Source organism: Adiantum capillus-veneris, chromosome 6 (assembly GCF_014529385.1).
Source record: "Adiantum capillus-veneris isolate H3 chromosome 6, ASM1452938v2, whole genome shotgun sequence".
NCBI lineage: Eukaryota > Viridiplantae > Streptophyta > Polypodiopsida > Polypodiales > Pteridaceae > Adiantum > Adiantum capillus-veneris.
This window is the reverse complement of record NC_140936.1, coordinates 102,360,261-102,379,239: the sequence shown is the minus strand read 5'-3', so window position 1 is coordinate 102,379,239 and position 18,979 is coordinate 102,360,261. Positions and strand designations below refer to the sequence as shown.

General features: G+C 41.5%; 1 protein-coding gene across 1 annotated transcript; it reads right to left on the bottom strand.

Moving 5' to 3' along the window:
- Nucleotides 1-720: 720 nt before the first annotated feature.
- LOC147455994 (uncharacterized) lies at nt 721-1,346 on the bottom strand. Its single transcript, XM_086515372.1, has one exon. It carries the CDS (start codon nt 1,324-1,326, stop codon nt 721-723), a length of 606 nt encoding a protein of 201 aa, XP_086371498.1. The 5' UTR covers nt 1,327-1,346.
- Between the last annotated feature and the right edge of the window lie 17,633 nt (nt 1,347-18,979).

Here is an 18,979-nt window from a genome sequence, read left to right as displayed (position 1 = left end):
ATATCCAAGAATCACTTCTATGAATCAAGTGGGTTGTGAGTCATCCATTGCATGTTTGGAAAGATGTGAGGATATAGACCCTAATATTGCCTATGGGATGGATGTGCTTGAAGAAAGTCCACAATACTACATGGAGGACTATTGGGTACAAGTCAAACCTGTCTATCAAGTAGCTGATCTTGCTGCAAGAGGCCAAAATATCAATTACACTGCTAAGAGACCACCTCTTCAATGCTATGAGTGTGGAGGTCCACATCGTGTGGCCGAGTGTCCTATTCGGTGTTGTGGGTTAGGTCAACACATGAACATCATACACAACAATAATAACCATCTACTCCACCATACTACATTAACAACACTTCAGACACAGTAAACCTAACTACTCTAAATATCAGAGTAAGCAGAAAATACACTGAATAGTTGCTGCACTGTATCATCATCATCATCGCATTCACATCAAAGAACAGATACCTCGTGCGCAGATACATTCCCCACTTTTATAGATAAATCCGACTTAACTACCCAGTCACAAGACATTCAGCAGACTGCAACTGAAAGACGGTTACATCCGACTTAGCAAAATACAGCTCAGTAAATATCCGATAAGTCAATATCCGACTTAGCTATTCAGAGTCAGTTTCTAACATGTGCCTCTCAACACATGGCACGCCCCGGTGGTGGATTTCGCAGAAATCTGACCCGGATCCACATATCCCTTGATCAGGAATCCACCCTCTGCTGCACAGCTTCTTCCTTACTCTGATCCTCAGCATTCACTTTATGATCCACCAGCTCTGCTTCCTTTACTGCATCTGATTCTGCTGCATCATCTTTTCCCATTTCCACCTCTTGTGCTCTATCTGCAATCTCAGTATCAATCTGCTCTTCTGCCACTTTCTCCTCAGCTACATCCTGCATCAAAAAACTATTAGTAAAATTCTCCTCTTTCTTTTCTGACTCTGCAAGCTGCTGTCTCTTATTCTCTTCCATCTGCTGAATCTGCTGCTTCAAACAGTCTCTCTCCTTTTGCAATTCCTCCACTTCCTTCAACAATTGTGCTTCTACCTCATGCACTAACCCTGCTTTTAACACCTCATATGGATACTTAATGACAAATCTCATTCTTTCCTTGGTCTTTTGCCACATCTCCTGTGCAACCAAAGCTAACTGCTGCTTGAGAATAGACACTTCTCCTTCTTTCATTAATACCGCACTCAAGCTAATTTCCTCTTGTGCCAACATCTGTTGCTCTAATATCTGCAAAGGTTCCAATCTCAACCTCTGCATCTCCACAGTGACCTGTAACTCTGCATTCCTCTTTGCCATGTCTTCCAATTCCAAAGCAACCGCTGCCTCCACTTTCTCAGTCCATTGCTTAAACTCCCCCAATGATCTCTTCACTTTTGCTAACTCCATCTTCTGTTTCCCCACTGTTTCCTCCATATCCTGCTCATACTTTACTTTCATCATAGCTATCTGCTCTTCAAACTCTTTCACCTGTGACACCTGTCCTTTAAGCTCCATCAATTTTTCTGCATTCCTTTCAGCTTGCATACTCCGAACCTTCAGCATATTATTCTGCTGCCTCACAAATTCCTGCACCTGCTGCAGCATCTGAACTACTTTATCACTGTCCAATTTCCCAGTATCTACTGATACTCCAGAGACTTCCTCAGTACTGAAATCTAATCTAGAAAACACTCTGCTGACTGGTTCAGACTTCTTCCTCTTGTTGGATAACGTGAAAGCCTTACCAAGCCTTATTGGTGTTTCCTCTGCTTTTACCTGCATTGGTGAATCAACATCCATGGTACCAAATTCTGCAAACTGCATTTTTGCTGTGATTTCTTCAAAGGCCTCTCCTGGAGTATATTTGGCTTTCACCAAATCCTCATAAGCCTCCATATGCTTAGCATTAAACTTCACAAATCCTGTCTTTTCAGAATGCACCATGATGGGATGCTCAATCTGAACTGGCTGCTGCTTCTCCTGCACCAGTTTTTCTGCTTTCACAGGCCACCTTGCTTCACCATTCTGTACTCTCTGTGCAAAAAAAAACAATGCTGACAAGTAACCACATAACCTACTATTTGCCTGTGTCTTCCTCTTATCTGAAGAATGAATCTCTGCTGCCAGCTTTTCATACACCCAGTGAGCCCAGCTCACTTCTCCTCCCTGCTCTGCATAACTTAATGGTGCAAAATTTTCTTTTGACATATAATCAAACTTCACAATAAAGCATAGCCTCTCCAAGTACCACTTAAGCTGCTCTCTCCTAGCATATGCCACATTCTTTAACATGTAATACTGCCTGCCTCCTTCTCTTGGACCAAACTCCTTTTTCAGTGCTTCCTCTGAACACTTTGGAATAGGTGTATTAGGATGCAAAGGCAGCTTGAACACCTCAGACACCAACTCCACATTGAGTACCACATGCGGTGACACTCTCCCCTTAGTCTTCCTAAGTATTTCCAACTGAGACTTTGCATATACATTGTTTTTACATTCTTCCCAAGGCAGAATGGCAAACTCATACAATCCTACCTGCTGCAACCATATGGCGTTGCGCTCTGCCTGACAATCTATGTCAACTTTGAAATCCATAAAAGGGTCCATTAATGTTTGCATCACCTTACCTTCTGACACAGGAGTCGGCATTGGCGTTTCCTCTTCTACAGAGTCACTATTTTCGTCTGCACTACTAACGTCAAGCCGCATAGGCAAAGCTTTGCTTCTCAAACGTCGCCCCGAACCTTCGGTCTGCTCCTCATCAGGCTGTGGTTGCATGGCCATCAATTGCTTTGCTTTCGGCTTGGCAGGACTGAATAAAGCTTCTTCAAGCAAAAACCCGAATGCTCCGCGCTGCTGCATGTGTACTAAACTTTTGTTGCATGTATGATTATACTCGCTGCACCATGCACACATATCTCCACCCAGTATCCTTGAAGTGCTACGAAACTTCTTTTCAGCACACTCCCCGAAGTTATTAGTCCGGCCTAATAATTTCTTATTAAAAATTCCGACTTGGTCAGTTCCGACACAGGTACTCTTCCAACATCCGCAATGTTGAATCGGATGTGTACTTTGGAACTGCCTACTTCCTCCAACCCGTGAATTATATGGGATACTATGAAAAGACCTCCTCAAATCCATGCAAACCAGCATTTTTCCTTTTCCTTTTGCTGATTCTGAATCTCCTGACTGTAGGGGTATTACAGTTATGCAGGCTACACTTGGCCAGTCCAAATGAGGTGGCTTTCCCTGAAATTTCTTCAGCCTGAAACCATTAACTGCCTTTTCCACTCTTGTACCAAACACATCAGCTATGATGAATGTCCCTTGTCCTTTATCCTGCACAATCTGATATGGTCCCTGATATCTCAATGACAATTTACCAGGATGTGGTCCCAGCTTAGAGTTGTACAACATTACCCAATCTCCAACCTGAAAGATCTTGAACTTCACATTCTTGGTCACCCATGCTTGTCTTCTTCTTTGTATGACTTCAGTAATGTAAGAGCTTACCAACCTATCCTCCTCCAGCTGCATCAGATATTTGTTCCTGTGTAGTACTGACCACTTTGGAGACTGCTTCTCTGCTGAGACTCTTAAACTTGGTACCACAAACTCCATAGGAACCACAGCTTCCAGCCCATACACCAGCTTGAATGGTGTCATACCAGTAGTGACTTTGAAAGCTGTTCTAAAGGACCATAAGGCAGAATCCAACTTATCATCCCAATCCTTCTGATTCTCTGTCACAATCTTTTTCAAAATCCTTACCAGTGTTTTGTTAGAGCTCTCAGCCTGACCATTAGCCTGTGGATGATATGCTGTAGACTTCTTGTGCATAATCATATGTGTCCTTGTTAGCTCTGAAATTACTTCATTCAGAAAATGAGTTCCTCTGTCACTTACCAGCTCCACTGGACACCCAAACCTGGTCATAATGTTATGATAAAGAAATCTGGCCACACTTGAAGCTTTATCATCCTTCAATGCTACTGCTTCTACCCACTTAGTGCAATAATCTGTAGCCACTAAAATGTATCTGCATCCCCTCTTGGAAGTTGGTTTGACAGGTCCTACAAAGTCCAAACCCCACTTTTGAAAAGGTTCCAAAGGCAAAATAGGATGATCCCCCATCCTATCCCTGTTTGAATCAGGTTGACCTGTTTTCTGACAAATTACACATCTTTTGGCATAATCATGTGCATCCTTTAAAACTGTAGGCCACCATAATCCAGCCTGCAAAATCTTCTTCCCTGTAGTATCTCCAGAGAAATGCCCTCCTGCTGTGCCTGAATGTGCTTCCTGCAAGACTGCACTTTGCTCAAATTCTGGTACACATCTTCTTATCACTTGATCAATGCCTTTCTTATATAGTGCCCCTGCAATAACTAAATAGGGTCTGGTTTTCAGTGCAAATTTTCTTCTCTGATCAGCATTGAACTCCCTTGGTATAGTTCCATCAGTCAAAAACATCAGCAATTGATCATACCAAGACTCAGTCACAGCAGTCTGCACATCAAACAGCTGAGCATCAGGAAGTGCATCATCTACCCCAGTAGGTGCTTCACCTGTTTCAATCCTGCTTAGATAATCTGCGATTACATGCTCCTTCCCCGGAGTATGCTCAATCTGAAAGTCAAACTCCTGCAATAACAACATCCATCTTGCAAGCCTTCCAGTAAGAAGTGGCTTCTTGATCAAATACAACAAGGCCTGATGATCAACATGAAAAACTATCTTGTTCCCCAACAAGTAATGCCTGAACTTATTCAATGCATATACCATCCCTAAAGCTTCTCTTTCTGTCACAGGATAGTTTCTTTCTGCACCTGTGAGAACCCTGCTTGCATAGTACACAGGTCTGAACCATCCCTTCTCCTTCTCCTGCATCAGTACAGCTCCTATTGCTATATCCGAGGCATCAACAAACACATGAAAAGGCAATGACCAATCAGGTGGCTGCAAAATTGGTGCTACTGATATCATTTTCTTCAACATCTGAAATGATTTCTGCTGAGGTTCATCCCATACAAATGCCACATCCTTCTTTGTTAATTGAGTTAATGGCAAGCATACATTAGACAAATACCTCAAATATCTGGAGTGCCACTTTGTCTGTCCAACAAACCTCATTAACTCTTTAACATTGGTAGGAACTGGTGCTGCTTGAATGGCTTCTATTTTCTTGACATCTATAGCCATTCCTGCTTCTGACACCACATGTCCTAAAAGTATTCCACTCCTCACAGCAATTACACTTTTATAAGGATTCAGAGCCATCCTGAATTGTCTGCATCTTTCAAAACAGAGCTTCAAATGTAGCAGATGTTTATCCTTCTTTCCAAACACTGAGAAATCATCCACAAAGACTCTCATAAAGTCCTGTAAGTAAGGTTCAAACACCTTATGAGCAACAAAATTAAATGAAGGTGGTCCATTGGTTAACCCAAAACTCATCACTGTGTAGGCAAAGGCTCCCCATTCAGTTATAAAAGCTGTTTTATGCTGATCCGACTCAGCAACACTAATCTGATTATAACCAGAAAATCCATCCAAAAAGCTGTACATTTCATGACCAGCTACTGCATCCAACACAGCATCACAAAATGGCATAGGAAAGGGATCAGTAATGGTTGCTGCATTCAATTTTCTATAATCCACACATACTCTTAGAGCTCCATTTTTCTTTGGCACAACCAGTATAGGAGACAACGATGATACTTCATGTACAGGTTTAATGAACCCTACTGCCAGGAGCTTATCAAGCTCCTCCTTCACCTGTTTGGCAAAGTTAGGATTCATTCTATATCTTTGCTGCACAATTGGTTTTGCACCCTCTTTCAAATTAATCCTATGCTGATGTAGTGCTGGGTCAATGCCTCTCACCTGAGAATAATCCCAAGCAAACACATCCTTATAATCAACCACTAATTGCAACAGCTGAGCCAAAAATTCCCCTTGAATGTGTGCACTCACTCTGACCATTCTTGGTTCTGCCTCTGTTCCGAAATTTAGCTCCTGAAGCTCCTCCTTTTCTACCCTGCTTGATGCCCCAAACTTCTTTTCATAGATTTTCTCAGCCATATCCCTGGCCTCCTTTTCTTCCTGCTGAATCTGTTCCTTATCAGACATAGCATATTTCTGGTCCACCAGCTGCAACAGTTCCTTACCCTGCACTGTCTGTCCTGGTGCTAAACCTGTATCTGGCTCATCCTGTTTCTTACCCTGCTGTAACATGCTTTCCACATCTACTTCAAACACAGGTACAACAGTTGGATTGGCCTTCAAGAACTCTTCCTCTTGGTCATCTGTGACCTCATCAGCAAAATTAATAGTCTGAGCAAACAGTGGTTTCTCACTTAATGGAACCATCTTCCTTCCCCTCATAGGTATGGTTACTTTCTTTTTCCCTTTTTTCAATATAACAACATTTTCTCCCCAGTCCTGTCTTACTTTAGCCAATCTGAACCAAGGCCTTCCTAATAGCATTTCATATGCAGCTGCTGAGTCTGACATTCTGAGTACCACAAAATTAACAAAAAAGGATAATCCTGACACCTGAATTTCCTGGGCTTTGAGAATTCCCAAAGGTTGTACCCTAGATTGGTCTGCCATTTTCACCTGAAAAGGTGCTGGAGCCATAGCTCCCAACTCCATTCTTTTGTACACTGCCTCTGGTAAAATATTCACCCCAGAGCCTCCATCCAATAACACATCATCAAAATTTTCTCCAAGAAAGTGTACTTTAATAACTGGTACCACAAAGTCCACATCTGCTGGATCAATTCTATTTGCTGCTGCTGAATAAAACTGCCTGTCCATTGTGCCAAGTCCATTCAGGTTCTGCAGCTTTCTGAACAATCTGTCTTTGAAAGCTGGAACCAATTGCAACAACTGATCCAAAGATAATTGAAGAGGTGAGCTAATAAGTATTTCAAACCAATCCTTATCCTGTTTATTTTCCATCTCCTTACTCCCTTTATTCTGCTCTTCCTTTTCTTTTGGGTCATCCTCAATATCCACCTGCTTTGCCTGGTGTTTGGCAATCCTTTTTGTAACCTGGTCTCTTACCCCTTTTTGCTCCTTCCAATCCAAAGGTGCTTTATCCTTAGACCTAGTCACTGCTAGAACTTCAACATGATCCTCCTGCACACATTGGTTACAGTCACAAGCCCATTGATGTTCCTCTTCATTCCCTTGCTGCTCCTGTTCTTGGTCAGTATCTTGCATCTGCTTATCCTGAGAAAACACATCAAACAAGATTACATTTGCCTGAGCTGCTGGCTGATTTTGCTGCTGCTGCTGTTGCTGCTGTTGCTAATTTTCAGGTTGATTGGGCTGATTATATCTCACAATGGGCATTCCCCTTTCTTCCCTATGCTTCACCCATAAAGCACAATTGGGACCTACCCAGTGATCTGGTGCACCACAGTACACACAGGGTCTCCTATTATTATTGTTCTCCTGCTCTCTCCAAGGAGGTCTAGGAGGTCTTGCCCTCTGAAATGGTGGTCTTCCCCTAAATGGTACTGCTTGATTTGCTCCAATTTCTGGTCTTCCTCTTCCTATGTTAGGTGCTGTCTGCCCTCTATTCTTTGGATTATACCAACAGCTAGCAGTACTATGTCCATCCCTTTCACAAATGTGACAATACACTTTTTCTTTAGGTGCTACAACAGAATAACCAAACTTTTTAAGTTTGCCTACCAAATCTTGCTCAATACTCTGCTTTTGCTTAACTTTCTTCTTCTTACTGCTCTTTTTCTTCTTTCTTTTTTCTGTTTCCTCATCACTGTCTGATGGTGAGTCTGAATCTGAGTTCCCACTTGAATCTGTGTCTTCAGATGCTTCTTCTGAATCTGAGTCACTGTCTTCTTTTCCTTTTGCTTTGGTCATGCCAAGTCTCTTCTCCACCCTTGCAGCAACAGTAACAAGGTCATCCAGACCTCCAGCAATATCAATGCTAGCTACTGCTCCCTTTAAGCTGCTTCTCAATCCTTTCAAAAAATAACCTGCTAACATTTCATTAGTGGGTCTTTCATTCCCCTGCAATCTTTCTACTAAAATTCTGAACTTCTGTGCATAGTCTTCAACCAGCATCTTATTTTGCTTAATGTCTCTGAGTTTTCTCAGGACATCAGTCGGAGTCTTCTCCTTTCTAAATCTCTGCAGAAATGCCTGCTTCAAAGCATTATAAGTAGCAAAATGTGCAATGCCATATTGGCTGAACCAACTCATGGCCTTTCCTTCCAATGTGGCAGCAAACTGTTCCATCTTTACTCCATCAGCATACATCACCTGATAGCCACTTGCCTGCCACTTAGTTTCAAACTGTGCCACATGACAGTCAGCATCTTCCTTACTCCCTGCTCTAAACTTGGCTGCCTTGACCTTTGGGTTGGGTGGTGGTTGAGCCATTGGAATGGGTTGTGGTGGTCTCCTAGGTCTTTGCCTGGTAGCCCCCTGAAGTGGGTCAAACTGGATCCTTCTCCTGGTGGTTCTTCTTGCCAGGAATAAAGCTCCAATAAATTGCCTCACTCTCTCTTCTCCTGCTGCTCCTGATCCTACCCCTCCTTGGTCTACAGGTTGCTGCCCCTGAGCATCGGGTGATTGCTGATTGTCATGATCATAGTTAAATGGATCAATGTTTCCAGCCTGTGCTTGAGCCCTTGTGTAGTACACTCTTCCTACTCTCCTGTCTCCCTCTGACATGCATCATTACTTGAAAATAAACGTTAACCCAGCGGATCGCCAAATGTGTTGTGGGTTAGGTCAACACATGAACATCATACACAACAATAATAACCATCTACTCCACCATACTACATTAACAACACTTCAGACACAGTAAACCTAACTACTCTAAATATCAGAGTAAGCAGAAAATACACTGAATAGTTGCTGCACTGTATCATCATCATCATCGCATTCACATCAAAGAACAGATACCTCGTGCGCAGATACATTCCCCACTTTTATAGATAAATCCGACTTAACTACCCAGTCACAAGACATTCAGCAGACTGCAACTGAAAGACAGTTACATCCGACTTAGCAAAATACAGCTCAGTAAATATCCGATAAGTCAATATCCGACTTAGCTATTCAGAGTCAGTTTCTAACATGTGAAACCATGGAAACCAAAACAACCACTAAGATAGAAACCAACAAGGAAGATCTTCATGAGCGACAATGGCCAGGATCCAAGAAGAAGATAAGAACTTATCCAAACCCTACAGAGGAGATTGAGTGAGTCAATCAATTAAGGAGTTTGGTAGAAGATACCCAAAGGGATCTAGAGCCAGCACCTAGGCAGATCCAGATTACAAACACAGTGTTCCCTATGCGACAACAACCTCACCAAGTCCATAGACCTTAGCCATACCTAGTGTCATCCAAGAAGAAAGTGACTTAAAGTCATGGGAAAGTGGGCGTACTCACTTCTTGATGGAAAGAATGTTTACAGAGGGACTACCTGATCGTATCGAAGAAATGGAGATCCCATCTTCCCCAAGTCAAGGGACTGAAGCCCAAAAGGTGCCGTTAAACATTGCCAAATTGATGGATTTCATGTCTTGAGAAGTTAGAACCACCATCATGTCCAAGTTATATAAAGACCCTGAGCTAGTCTCAGCTCTACGAGCCTTCCTCAATGGGGAACTAAAGTTTGGGCTACCACAATTTGCACAGATGGATGGAGTTGGGGAGATGCCAATAGAGGAGGAACACTTAGATCCACAACCCAACCTAGATGAGAACCTTGTGGTAGAAATATATGCTAACAAGTTGGGACAATACTTTGAGGTGATGAATCTAATGTGACCATACCAATCACTTCTAAGGGATTTACTGTGAAGGGAATCCTTGATGGTGGCACTGGGTTAGCATTGTGACTAAAAATTACTGGGAAACTATGTGAAGACCTCACCTTGCGACCACAACCATAGTAGTGAATATGGCCAATGGGTCTATTGTTAAACTTATTGGGATGCTAGAAGATCTCAAGATCAAGGTCTTTGGACATAAAATAAGAATTACCTTCATTGTTATGGATTTCTCCAAGCACACTATAGCATCGGAGATGATCTTAGGACGTTCTTTCATGAGGGAAGCAAAAATGGTACATGACTGGTCTAAAAACCATGTCTACTTGCAATTCTAAGATTCTGTCATTCGAGTGGATCTTGTAATTGGTCGAGCACATCCTCTAGGAAACAGGTTTATAACTAATCATAGATCTGACACCACAGTTCACTCGGCCCCATTGCAGTATTGTTACACGTGTAAAGCGGACACTGATGTTGGGGAAGATTCTCCTTATATGTATGTACTACCTGGGATGACTGAGTCGGACAATGTGGATTGGATCCACCTAGCAACAACATAGACACTTGGGGAAATAGGGGGACGACCTAGGTAACACCTGAGGGGGATGTATTGCCACCACTCGTACCCTTAAATATGCTAGAAGAAATGCATATAGCTTTTGACAAGACTCATCCTAATATAACTAAGAAAAATACAAGTGGGTCCCTAAAGCTTCTTTAGCAACCATAGCTAGTGCTAAAAAACAGAAGCCTTGTAAGAAACGTCCCACTCGCCCCAAAAAATGTAAGGAAACGTGGCAGTGGATTCCTAAACGATTGCTGGAAGCCCAAGGCTAATATCAAGGAAATGATCAAATCTTGGTGCCAAAATGTAGATTGTGTTCTTACCTGTCACCTAACCCATGTGAGCCCAATTGTGAAGCTCCAAAACAAATTGACGATCGCGGAAAGAAAAAAATCACAGAATGCTACACACCTGCTCCAGAGCTAGTTTGGGTACTGAAGAAAGAACGATTTGTTCCACCTAGCTCAAGAAGGGGGGAGTCCCATGAAGCTTCTAGCTCCTCATGTAATGCATCCATAGAGGTTAAAAGCTTCTCCACAACCTCCACCTACAATAGTGGACCTCCATGAAGCTACAAAGGAATACACACCTCCTAGTGTTCAAGCATCACGTGATGAACCACTTCAAGTTTGATCCTGGGAGAGTACCTTACCACCCTTGCAACTCGACTAGGCACCTAAGGTAATAGAACACTACTGGAAAAAATCCTCACCTATTACCAACTAGAACAATTTGTTTCAAAGGGTGACGAGCACATTTTAAACAGTATGACCTACCTAAGGAAGGGGGAAGTCTTCATTCACGTCAGCCTATTGAATTATTTTCCTCTTACCCTTCTTTCAGTAACCTCTCAATCACCAATCTTAGGGAATGTATATATAAAGCCTTATACTCACAAAAAACAAAAATAGTAAAGAGCAAGAGCAATTACCAAACGAGTATGCACAATAAAAGTCAAAACATTGACCCAGACCTACACATTCACATTCGGTACACTGAAACAGAAACCTATGTCATCAAACGTGTTTGATCCTCATCACTTGAGTGATGGAGGGTAGGTAGGATTAGTACAATAGGAGTGTTTTTGTTTTCGAGTTTAGTGATTAGCAAAGTTCTTTTTTCCCACTAATGTGCCTCCTAGAGGTATTCTTTGTGTTTCCTAGTGTGTACAGGAACGTGTTGCTGTTGTTAGGATTTGGACCTTCATGGAATCTTTATCTCGACTCACTCTTCAAATCAAGCGCGATCATAAACACAAATAGGTGTTTCTTGTCCATTGGCATTGCCCCTTATCTTTTTTGCATCCATGTTTGTCTGCTTTAATTGTGATTGGTAGCATAATATTCAGCGCATTTGCTTAGTATCAAACATTAATTTTTTGTCATAATCAGTTGTCTAGGTTTAAAAATCAAGCAGTCCGACTAAGTTAGTTTGACCAAGCTAGGTGTTAGAGATCTTCTCTTAATACCATGGGGAATTCCTTTGTAATAATTAATGGCTACTTAGGTTCTTAATCCGATTTAGGCAGGATTGTGTGACATGTACTAGGGCTTTCTAGTGGGCTTAGTCCTTATTGACCTTTAGCTTAAGTATGATAAAGGGAGTTTACTAATGTGATGAGCCTGGGAATGGTAACAATGTTATATGACCCTCCAAAGTTACAAACTTAAAATGCTAAAAACAAACAAAAAATTAAAAAAAAAATCAAAGTGCCACAATGTAAAATCTTAAGCTGGAAGAGAAATCTCAGCTTGATTTGGTACTTCACTCACATGTATCACCTATGGTACTAGAGCCCTAGAGGTTCCCTATGTGGGTGCTTTTCCCTGAAAAGCAAAAACTCCAAGGCATACAAATTAAGCACATGCATTAAATTTGAATCACTGTGAAAAGACTTTGGGGGGTCAAAGAAAAGGAAATAAGTTAGGCGATGATTTCATAAGCAATTCCTTTTATCGTAGCTTAACTACGAGGTCTTCTAGGTATAGCCTCTAGTCAGCCTTCGAACATGAAATACTTGGCTCTCGCGATTAAACAACTTAATTGACCAGAGAAAATTGAGAAGCTTGCCCATGGTATTAATAGTTGACCTCTAGTGTCTTTCGACCGTTAAATTAGTAACCCCCAGACTTGTTTAGTTTTTTACCTTCATAACTGTTTATGCGTCTGATTATATTACAATTTAATGTTTATTGCTTACAAATGGACTAAAATTATGTTACCAATCAATTTGTCTGTCTACAACTGCATATGCATTTTAATTGTATATGAGAATGCAATTACTGTGCCAATCTTGTTTGATTTTGTAGTGACTGAAGAAGGCTAAGGACATTCATCTCAAATGCTCTTCCACCTCGATGAACGAGCTTCAACTCAATAGCTTTTGAGGATGAAATCTACCTCAGGAAGGGGGGCATGTTAACCATCACGCACATTCCTATCACCTACGATGGACATCGTATTATTTATTTGGTAGAGTCAAGTACCGGGCTTGTCGGTCCAATAGGAAAAGGGTAAGAGTGATCGCCGATGAGAGGCGCACTCTAACTGGAACATTCAAGGGTTAGTTGGCTAAGCATGGGCACCCAAGTGTGAATGGGGTGAGCTCATATAAAAGTCAACTAAACCTAAAATTCACTCATTCTTTCATTTGTGCAATTGAAGAGTGCTCTTGCTCCATCTCCATCTTCTTCTTCTTCATCTCCTTGTATGTGTGTGTATGCGTGAGAGAGAGAGAGAGAGAGAGAGAGAGAGAGAGAGAGAGAGAGAGAGAATTGCAACGACGGCACGGTGGCGGTGAAGTGGTTGAGCACCGCGCAGTGGTGGTTCCTTCTTCTTCGTGGCAAGGAATCCTCCACGAAGGCAAGCGTAGGGCGGTGAGTGACACACCTTTTCTCTCTTGAGCTTGCTAGATTAGTTTGGTTGTGTGCTTGTAGCCATTTGTGGCTCGCACACAATGTATTGGCAAGTCCCTTACATTGACACATGCGACAGACACGCGCACTATCATTCGAGTTGATCTTGTAATTAGTCGAGCACATCCTCTAGGTAACAGATTTATAATTGATCATAGATCTGACACCACAATTCACTCGGCCCCATTACAATATTGTTACACGTGTAAAGAGGACGTTGATGTGGGGGAAGATTCCCCTTATATATGGATGTTCTACCCGGGATGACTAAGTCTGACAATGTGGATTGGGTCCACCTAGCAGCAACCATAGACACTTGGGGAAATAGGGGGACGACCTGGGTAGCACCTGAGGGGGATGAAATGCTACCTCTCGTACCTTTAAATATGATAGGAGAAATGCATATACCTTTTGATGACCTACCAGATGAAGGCTCGACTAACATTGGAACCAGTAGCATCTCAAAAGACTATAGTCCACACTATTCAAAGTCAGAATCATCAATTGAAATTGACTCTGAGGACGAAGAATCTGAGTTAAATCTTGGTGAAAATGTGGGGACAAACCATTTAGGGCCCAGTGGTACCCTAGATGACAATCTATCCAAGGGGAGAAGCCACGAGTAGCGATTCATCGAGTGACTCTTCACTGGAGATCAGCCATAATAAAAAAATTAGACAAGAAGAGTAAGAGATATAAGACGTGACAATATCAAGAAAATGTGCGTGTTAGAATAAATGAAAAGAAATGTACCGCAAAATGGCTTAATTATATGGGGGCATGTGATGCTCATCGAAAGTTGGTAGATAATTGGGGTGAATACCTTCAAAGCATCATGTGGTGTAGTCCAGAACCCATTGACATTGCACAAACACAATTGAGAAAGATACAAGCTCAAGCCAAGGCTAAGGAGCAACAACAACATAATAGACGCCAACGAGAGGCCAACCTTGGAGCTACACATGCATTTCAAGTTGAAATAGAGGATGATTGGTTGGACTCTGAGACACCTCTATGATACCTTATTGAGTTAAATAGCACCTAAGGGAAAGTGCTATATAACGCCTTATTGGACACGGGTGCTAAATATAATCTGCTATCATATGGAGTGTGGTGTCAGTTAGGAAAGCCATCTATATCTGAGAGTACCATCCAAGTCAAGGATATCAACAAGAAAAATACTACGATTTTTGGAACTTGGCACATTTTTGTTAGTTATGACAATGGATTGTAGCTCAAGACTTTTTGGTCGTGCCTGCTAGAACTATGGAAGGCAATATAAACCTAGGATGCACGTGGATGATAGTGACAAATGCACTATTGATTGGGGGACTAGGAGTGTCACAACACAGAAACCAACTCTTAGTCCTGTCGCTCAAACATTGTCCCTGAGATATCACCTCCTGAGGAAATAAAACCCAAAACATTGCATGTCCAAGAAGTTGAACCATCTGTACCTATAGCCCAACCCTCTAGAGCTTCAACTTTTGTTGCTAAAACAAAACATGAGACGCACAAGACTCAGTGTAATATAACAAAGAGAACATACAAATGGGTCCCTAAAGCTTCTTTAGCGACCATTTCTGATGCTAAAAAACAAGAGCCTTGTAAGAGACACCCTACTCGCTCCAAGAAATGTAAGAAAATGTTGCATTGGATTCCTAAACGACTATTGGAAGGCCAAGGCTACTATGAAGGGAATGATCAAATCTGGGTGCCTAAACGTACATTATGTTCTTACCTATCACGTATAGACCCATGTGAGTCAAATCCTGTAAAGATAAAGCCGATTGAAGATCGTGGGAAGGGAAAGATCACAGAACACTATACACCTAACCCGGAGCTAGTTTGGGTACCCAAGCGAGAACGATTTTTTTTTCTCGGCTCAATTATAGAAAAAACAAATGAAGCTTCTTGCTCTTCATGTAGTTCATATACAAAAATACAAGCTTTGACACAACCTCCACCTACCATTGTAAATATCCATACAAACAAGAAAGAATTTACACCTCCTGTTGTAAGTTCACCACCTACAACAATGTTGCAAGTAACATCATGGGAGAGTACCTTACCACCCTTGCAACTAGATGAATCTCCTAGGGCGGTTGAAACCTATTGGTCAAAGTCTTCACCCATAACAACTTGGAAAATTGGTTTCTAAAGGTGATGACATCGTTCCAAAAGGTATGATCTACCCAAGGAAGGGGTAAGTGTTTGCTGACATCCATCATTCACTTACTCCCCTCTTAACCTTCCTCCCTGACTTCTCAATCTCCCAATCTTAGGGAATGTATATATATAGACCTAGACTCAAGAAAACAAAAATAGAAAAGTAAAATAGCAAGAGCCACCAAACAAAAATCTGGAGACCTACAAATGCTAGTACAAGATCCAAAATTCATGAAAACACATTATGCACAAGGAAACGATATTTTGACATGATCCTTATAATATTTGCATAGTAACCAACATCTATCTTTGTGTACAAATATGGCTAGTACGCTAGAGTCATTCACTCCTACCTTGGGTGAGAGGTACCTTACTTTTCACAAGTGTTTTACGTAGTCTACCCGATGCTTGCCTATGAATGGGATTTGGTAGATATGCTAGCGTGTGAGAAGAATTTTGAGGAATTAGAATGGTTGATATGTCTCTTGACCACGATTGATTCCTACTTAGTAGAGAACGTCTCTCCGATTGCACAAGCTTACCCTTTTGACCAAGATGACTATAGACGCCTAGTGACATTCTTAGTGAACTTATGTGTATCTAATGATGAGGAAGCTTTACATGATAACACGGATGGCACATATGGTCTCACGGATGATGACTTTTCTTTTCTTGACGATATACAAGGATAGGGGTTTAGACGTAGGGCTACCCGCCCTTCTATTCAATATCTTGTTATGTTGACTCTCTAGGGGGTGCAAATAATTAGGTTAGGGTTCCTTATGTTGACTCTCTAGGGGGTGCAAATAATTAGGTTAGGGTTCCTTATGTTGTTTTGATTGTGTTCAATAAACATTGGTGCCTCTTCCCATTAATGTGCCTCCTAGAGGTATTCCTTGTGTTTTCTAGTGTGTGCCGGAATGCATTGTAGTTGTTGAGATTTTGAATCTTTGTCTAGTTCACTCTTTGAATGAAGCGCAATCATCAACCCGAAAAGGTGTTTCTTGTCCATTATCATGGCCTCCTGTTTTTTTTAGCATCCATGTTTGTCTGCTTTAATTGTGATTGGTAGCATAATATTCAGCACATTTGCTTAGTATTAAATATTAGATTCAATATAATTTTATGTCATAAGTCCCTTGTCTACGTGTATGAATCAAGCAGTCTAACTAAGCTAGTTTGACTAAGATAGGAGTTAGAGATCTTCTCTTATTACGATGGGAAATGCCTTCCTAATTTTCAATGGCTACTTTAAGTTCTTAATCAGATTTAGGCAGCATTGTGTGCAATGTACTAGTGCTTTCTAGTGGGCTTAATTCCTCTTGACCTTTAGTTTAATTATTATAAAGGGAGTTTACTTTTGTGATGAGCCTGGGGAGGGTAACAGTGCAATATGACCCCCCAAATTTACAAAATATAAAGGCAATGAAAACAGCAAACAAAAAACAAAAGTGCCAAAAATGTAAAATCTTAATTTGGTACTGCACTCACATGTATTGCCTATGGTCCTAGAGCCTTAGAGGTTCCCAGTGTGTGCCCTTTTCCTTGAGAAGCAAAAAGCCCAAGGCATACACAATAAGGACACATGTCAAAAATTGAATCAATGTGAAAACACTTTGGGGGGTCAAACAAAGGGAATAATTCAGGTGATGATTTCATAAGCAATTCCTTTTATCGTAGCTTAACTAGATGTTCTTTTAGGTATAGGATCTAGTCAGCCCTCGAACATGAAATACTTTGCTCTCGCGATTACACAACTTAATTGACCAAAGAGAATAGCAAAGTTTGCCCATGGTATTAATAGTTGACCTCTAGTGCCTCTTGACCGTTGAATTCACAGACCCAAACTTGTTTCTTTTTTTACCTTCACAAGTGCTTATGCATTTGATTATATTACAATTTAATGTTTACCGGTGACAAATTGTTTAATATTATGTTACCAATCAATTTGTGTACCCATACATTGCATATGATTTTTAACTATATATGGGATGCAATTATTGTGCCATTTTTGGTTGATTTTGCAGTGTTTGAAGAAATCTCAAGAATACAAACTCAGTTGCTCTTCCACCTTGACGAACGGGCTTCATCTCACTAGCTTCCGAGGATGGAATCTACATTAGAAAGGTGACATATTGACCCTCACGGACACCCTATCACCTTCGACGGACACCTTATCATTTATTTGAGTCATGGACTAGGCTTGTCGGTCCAATACTTGTGTAGGTGATTGCCGATGAGAGGCGTACCACTTATCCCATTTTTACATGATTTTTACTATGATCGACCATTGTGGACGCCCATGTGTGAATGAATCTGATTGTTATAATTGACCTAAAATCCTCATTCTTTGAGGTGCATGCTAAGAAGTGCTCCTGCTCTACCTCTATCTTCTTCTCCTTCATGTGCTCACGGGTGTGTGTGTGTGTGTATCCTTGAGAGAGAGAGAGAGAGAGAGAGAGAGAGAGAGAGAGAGAGAGAGAGAGAGAGAGAGAGCATTGCGGCAGCGGAGAGGTGGTTGAGCCCGCGGCTACGATGCGGCTCCTTCTTCTTTGCAGCCCAGGATCCTTCACGACGACGGAAAGCATTGAGTGGTGAGTGACATACCATTGCCTCTTTGAGCTTGCTAGGACTGTCTATTTGTGTGCTTGCAGCCATTTGTGGCTCACACATGGTGTCTCGCAAGTTCCTTGCCTTCGACATGTTCGAATAAAGAACACAATAACTTCTTAAGTGATTATTTTTTCCAGATATCCACCTAGTCCATGTCTGTTTACATTTATGGCATCTTGTTGTGCTTAGGATGGGGGTGACGAGCAAAATATTTTTCTAGTACAAACAACACCGGCCTCATTCTCTAGAGAAGGGAGTGACATTTCTAAAACAAATGAAACCGGCCTCATTCTCTAGAGAAGGGAGTATCATCGGTAAAGATATTGAAGCATTGATTGAAGGCCTCAATGATAAAAATTTTCTTGTATGCACAACACCAAAAAACCAATCCATGCTAGCGCACTATAAGCTCACTAACAATGCCAAGCTTTGGTGGAAGGAGTGGTGTCGATAACAAGGGGTTGACAAAGCTTTAGTGACATGGGAAGTTGTCAAGGAGGCAATAAAGGAGATATCTCCCCTTGGATCATGAAGCAATGAAGATGAATGAGTTCTATAAGCTCACCCATGTAACCTCATTGTCAATGCTTATTATGCCCAGTTCATCAAGCTCAAGAAGTATCCCCCTCCCAAGAAATTTGTTAGCCACTTTTTGTATAAGGGTTAAATTCTCCCTTGAACCATAGGTTGGAATCCATAAGAGCTCAACTCTTTATGATAAAATTTCTAGGCCCAAACCACTTGAAAATGAATTAAGGGGCTAACCTAATGCAAGGAAAAAACCCGTTGAGCCCTGCTAAAATCAATCTCAAGGTACTTCAAGGGCACTATATCCACGTCCATAATAGCAACAACCACCTATGTTACCTAGAATTCAA